The following is a 6,524-nucleotide window of genomic DNA, read 5'->3' on the forward strand; positions in this document are numbered from 1 at the left end:
AAGTTGATACTGAAATAGCTAACTGATGGGCCCACTAGCATTGATTTATAAAGCTTGACACTAATACCCCAATTTAGACTAATTTAGGCTTTATTTAATTTAGGCTTTATTTAATTTATGTTCAGACTGGCAGCCCAAATCAGATTTTTGGTACATCCAGACTGGTTTGATCAAGTCTGAAAAGCAAAAAAAACATCTGTAAACAGATTTTTGCTAATCAAATTTGAACCACATCCCTAGGTAGTTTGACATAACAATCTAAACCTTTCTAAAGATTTGTCTCAGTAACAACATAGTATAACTTACACACACATAGATGTTGTCTGAATACACATATCCGATATGATCACTTGCAAATAACAGTGTGGACAAGTCCTAAAGATCAGATTTGAAAAACTAATCAGATTTGCCTGCAGTCTGAACAAAGCCTTAGATGCCAGGTGAATGCAATTAATGGAGAATTCCACTGCAAAGGAACATTCAAATAATTTACCACACGGAGGCAGAACTGATGAAGTCTCCCTATTAGACAAAGCATCTCTGCAGAGAAATAGTGGCAGAGGTAGTGTTTGTATTCCTTTGTAAAGCAGGCAGCTGAAGCATACTCAGCAGGTTAGGGCTGTACAGTATGTCACGACTGATACTATGGATTCCTGGTAACATAAGGATGCAGGGAATATAGTGATGACCTACATGACTACAGTATGTAGAGATCTGGCTCATTGTGTGTGAGCTCATTTTAATCTGTACCTCCAGTTTGATATGCATTAATGTCTGCATGGGACCCAAATCTATACTGTAAAATCCTCAGTGCTAATTTAACCCTTACGGCTCCATTTGGTTGCATTTGTACACTGTCAGAGTTACAGACCTCTAAGGGTCAATTTAACTATCAATTATTTAGCAGGGGACCTCCTGGAGGGAACATTTCTACAAACACAAGAGATACACAATATTGCATTCCCCTTAAACCAGCTGGCAGAAAAAAAACTTGCAGTTGTTTGGGTCCACAGGAATGGAGTGGTGAACTATTGACCTAGAACGATAATGATGCACAATTTGAACCACTGCTGAAACAATTCGAAATGACAAAATGAGCCGAGCGTTAGTCCATTTTGGGGGAAAATCCATCTGTAATGATTTTACTTCCAGGAATTGTACAGTAGCAAGTAGCAACTGCACACTTTGCAACCTGACAAGAGTTTAAAGGATGTAATACTGTACAACACATTGGTTTTTCATCAGGAATCATATACTTCTTTTAACATTCAATTGACTAACATCAGTTTTCTGTATGTTTTTGACCAGTTTATTATATCTGCAAATATCTTTCCACAGCCTTTAAACACAAGAAACACAAGAATCATTTTACATAATCTATACCAGTGGTTCTCAACCATTTTCATGTGAAGGACCTCCAAATTGATATGTTTTGATACGTTGATACAAACAAACAAACAAACAAACACAGGAGTCCATAGGTGAATGGGAAGAGCCAGATGCCGATATAATACATGCCTTTTTAACACCTGGCCTCACCGGGAATTAAAATCCTTCATACAATACAAATATTTTTTTCAGCTCATGTTTCTCCACATGTCTCTGGGCACACGTCTCTGACATGCGTTTATAGGTTCCACCTCTCCACCAGTCCATTTTGGATCTTCCTGCCCTCTGTGTCTGAAGATCTGTCAGCAGAGGGTGGAGGAGAACAGAAAGAGGACAGAGAGGAAGAGGACGTAGCGGTAGTGTTCATTCAGGACAGACGGCGGGGCGGAAGATTGCGGACGCTTCTTTTGTCGTGGCCCGTTACACAGAGGGGTGTTACAGCAGCTGATGCACACAGAGTTGAGCCTGCCGGTGCAAAACTGCTGGTAGCCCGAGGAGGCGATGAGGCAGGCGCCTGACGACGCGCAAGACTTGCGGTAATGTATACCTGTAATAAGAAGACACACACACACACACACCATTTTTAAAGTATAAGTATCAATACCACAATGTAGAAATTGTAGAAGTAAAAGGCCCACATTCAAAAGTTTACTTCAGTAAAAGTACAAAAGTATTGGCATCAAAACATACTTACGGAACCTACCAAACGTAAAAGTACTCATTATGCAGAATGTCCCATTTCACTTTTTCCCCCAACATTTGTCTGATAACGCATCGCAATGCGACGTATTGTGAGAAAATGTGAAAAATGTAATGCTCAAGTAAAGTAAACGTACAAGATTGCACTTAAGTACAGTACTTGAGTAACAGAACTTAGTTACCTTCCGCCACATACAGTACACACACACAGGCGTTATATTCAGAGCGAGGGGATAGTAAACTGTGTGTGCATGTGTGTGTGCGGTGCATGCATGTGTGCATGAGGACGAAACAAAGAGTTATAAATGGACGTGGAAAAGGCCAGACAGTTGTGCTAACCAATGAGTTTGGAAATAGTCTCTGTAACATCTAATAAACGAGGCATCACTTTTTCTCAGCCCAGCACTGCATGCCCTTTGATCTCGACTACAGCTCAAATTGAGTTCCACTGAACTCAGTCCAGTTTTACATTATTGTCAGTCCACAATATTGTCCACAGCAGTCGTTTTCCTGCCAAGGACCGTACATCATTTAGTACATCATTTTACAACTGTCATACTAAAAGCTAAGTGTAAGAGGAGAAATAACAGTGGAGAGTGTGAAAACCTATCATCTGAATGTCACAACACATCGCGATGCCACGTGTTGTGAACTTGTAGATCTGCTATTGTCTCAATTTTTGAAAAGAAAATAGGGTTAAAGTTGTTAAACTGTTCCTCATTTTGCTGGGGACCCCCTGGAATCCCCTCAAGGACCCCTGGGGGTCCTCGGACTCCACTTTGAGAACCACTGGTCTAGAGTGACCTGATGATATTTTTTTTGGTTTTTTTTCCCTCTTAACAGCAATACAAAACACCAGAGAAGAAAATGGCGATCGTCCAATGTGAGCAGAGTGCCACGGTATTGTAGGTACAAACGGTCAAAGTACTGAACATCTGTCTGAATGGAATGGTGAACGCACCGCTCTGACTACCCATCAGCAGGAACATCCTTCATGCAGGACTTGTTTTGAAAATGTGCTTGGGAGGTGAATGAAGCCAGCATTCAGTTTTTGCCTCTTATTTTCCTTGGAAGCAATAATTTCACTCGATCCGTTACACAAACTCTACATTTAAAAGACATTCAATGAACCACAGGTTCATTTTGTGTTCATTCTCCCGTCTCTCCCACACAGCCATTACAATACTATACAATAATGTTGCTATATCAGTGGTGCTCAAACGTTTTCAAAAATATAATGTTCCAGGGACCCCCAGAAGCAAAGATTTTAGTTAAAAATGTTTGCTTTAAAAATTATATATATATTCAAAGATCTACAAGCTCGTAGAGTGGCACAAAGTGATGCGCTATGATATATATTTGAACATTTTGAATAGCTTAATTAAAATGATTGTGATGCTATATTAACTGGGACCCCACTTTCAGAACCAATGTGATATAGCTCAAATCTAAAATCAAAATGACACAGATGCTTTCCCGGATTGAATGGGTTAAAGCACAATGATACTTTTGTAGAGGTTTGGGTTGTGTTACCTTGCCATGAAGTAACTCCGAATATTGGTGAGATATGTTCAGTAGTTTCTCTTTCGATTAGAAATCAGTAACCCAAATCGTCTCATCATTGACTTACATGGCACAGTGAAACAGGTCTTCACTCTTTTGGTAGATCCTGATAATAGTAGTATTTTATTACAAAACCAGAAACGGAGTTTAAAAGAAGATCAGATGTCAAATATCAACATTATGGTGGTTTTACTATTTGAGGATCCGTGGATCCAGTCCAGATCTTCTTCCTAATTCAAATAGGAAAATCGACACAAAGTTGTCATTTTTGTTTTAAATGCTGTGTTGGGTTTCGCAATGTTACTGTACATGTTGTCAGAATCTACTTTTTTGCGTTCATTTGCTAAAAAAGAGACCTTGAGAGCTGTTTCACTGTGCAATGAATGTATCAATTACTAATCATATAGGAACAACTATTGAAGATATCTCACCAATATTTGGAAATACATCATGGCAAGGTAACTACACAACCCAAACCTGTTGGAGCACTAAATGTGGACATGGCCAAAAAACTAAAACAAAAAAGGAAAACATAAGCCAACTAGACGCGTCGCAATTCTGGGAAATTGCAAAGTGTGGTTGCGCCGACGGCGGTCGCGGGTCGCGGGTCGCGGCTGCGGGGACTCGAGGAATACGCCTGGAGGAATACCGTCGGAGGCCACGCGACGTGCAATTCGAATTCGGTGCCGATCGGATCCCGCGTTCGTGACACGTGCCATTTCGATTTGAGGAAATAGGCCCCTCCCACTAAAGAAACAGGCCCCTCCCACAAATGTAGCGGGCCAATGACATCGTCATGTCACTCCTGAGATCACTTGTGTTTCATTTTGAGAGAACTTCGATTTTAAGAAATAGGCCCCTCCCACTAAATAAATAGGCCCCTCCCACAAATGTAACGGTCCAATTGTATTGTTATGTCACTCCTGAGATCACTCGCGTTTCATTTTGAGAGGATTGATCCCCCCAAAAATCTGGTTTTTGCAGCGAACGGTTACGTTTTGCCTATTTGTGGCGCCCCCTATGGATCAAAGTGGAAATGCTTTTGGGGATTCGTTGAGTAAACCACCCTGGACATGTGATTGAAATTTGGGATTGATTGGACGTTTTGTTTTGATTTTTGGCATTTTTTGTAAAACGGCCCCCTCCCACTAACTTTGGAAGCCAATTACGAACGAACGGTAAGGACTCTCAAAATGCCGTTTGGATATGGTTATCGCATGGGTCCATAGATTACGTATACCAATTTGTGTGAGATTTGGACAACATTTTTAGGAAAAGGAGCAAAAAGTGTGTTTTGAAGAAAATTCTAAATGGCAGAAAATCTATCCTGACGCAAATGGGCGTGGCCTATATGGGGAGATGCGTCGTGGCCCAAGAAATCCAGGGAAAAAGACATTTTGATTTTACGACCTACGGTTCAAGAGTTAAAAGCCAAAACGTAAAGTGGGCTGTTATAGCGCCACCATGAGGCCGACTGGTGTAATATTTGTTTCAATAATTTGGCAATAAACTATGAACCTTCCCTCAAAGTCTTGTAACTCTAGCCCTTACGGTTTCTGAGAAAAAAATACTTGAATGGGAGTTTTTTCATTTTCCCATTAAAGTCGATGGGGACATTTAATGCACTAATAAATCAATATCAATTAAACTATGTAACCAATCTATTAGCAAAACGGATAGCCATCGATTCCCGGTGAGACCGGTCATTTTGACATATAGCACGAAATTGGGAAAAATAAACTGTGGGAGGAGTAGTGCGGCAAAATAAAGTTTATCTAGAAATAAAGTTTATAGAGTACTATAGTCTGGTTGCCCTGTTAGGGCAACCACACTAATAAAGAAAAAAATATCTACGCTTGATCACTTGTTCTTGTTTGAGAAATGCTGCTCATGCTATACTGTATATACGTGACACTAGCACATTGATTGGTCTTGTTGCTTTGTACATCTGCACATGGTCACTTTGCACATTTGGGTGTACTTTGCTGTTTTGATCAGAATTGACTGCACACGGAAACGCTGCTAATTATATGTTACTGTGCCTGTCTAAGACAAGTCCCTAAATATTAGCGTATAGCCCTATCACTGTATATTTGTATATATTATTTGTCATTATTGTCATTCTATTCAATTCTTTATCTTCTTGTTTTAATATTTTTTCGTTATGTATGTAGCACAATCAAAGTCCCAACAACATTTCACTGCTTGTACCTGTATAAGTCAGTGACAAATAAAACTTCTTAATCTTGAACCCAAACCTGCCAAAGTGTCATTTTGCTTCAACAAAGCGTGAAATTGTAGAGCTTCATGCAAGGAATATTCCACCTGGAGATGGAAACTCATCTGACAACCCTGTGAGGTTGTTAGATGAGACACAAGACCCGTTTAGTCTTTTCCATCAAGACAGACAACAGAAGGCATAAACCGTGTAATAATGACTGGTGAAGAACCTATCCACAATTAGTGACAGAATTGTGCCAAGCCAAAAACGAGAAGCAAACATTTCTTGCAACTTAAAAATAATGATGTAATGAGAATTTCATTAAAATATCAATTGTAACTATGTACAAAGTTTTTATTAAGAGTGATTAACAAAAAGTTTTGCCAACCATCTGGAATATGTAATTTAAAACTTAAAAGCATGGTTCAATGGTTGGGAAGCTTGTTAAAACATCATGCTGAGTGTGAAACTGGTATTTTCAGAGCCAAACACTGTTCATGTGGAAATAATGATATAATAAAGGTGATATTATAAGTGATATGTTTCTGTTAAAATAAGTGTTAAATAGCTATATTCTGAAATTTGTTCAGGGGTCTCTCCGTCTCTCCAGCTCTTTACATTTTCAAGTCGGGATTAAAATTTTATCCAACCA

General features: G+C 39.4%; 1 protein-coding gene across 1 annotated transcript in view; it reads right to left on the reverse strand.

The window, feature by feature from the left end:
- Positions 1-1,691: 1,691 nt before the first annotated feature.
- LOC308073306 (ly6/PLAUR domain-containing protein 1-like) overlaps positions 1,692-6,524 on the reverse strand; it is a gene marked incomplete at its 3' end in the record, with an annotated part of 31,986 nt that continues 27,153 nt past the window's right edge. Inside the window, exon 3 of the mRNA XM_080412183.1 lies at positions 1,692-1,936. Coding sequence (XP_080268309.1) covers positions 1,692-1,936 — 245 coding nt within the window. The remainder of the gene's footprint in view (positions 1,937-6,524) is intronic.

Source organism: Gymnoscopelus braueri (genome assembly GCF_963280865.1).
Source record: "Gymnoscopelus braueri genome assembly, chromosome: 18".
In the NCBI taxonomy this organism is placed as follows: domain Eukaryota; kingdom Metazoa; phylum Chordata; class Actinopteri; order Myctophiformes; family Myctophidae; genus Gymnoscopelus; species Gymnoscopelus braueri.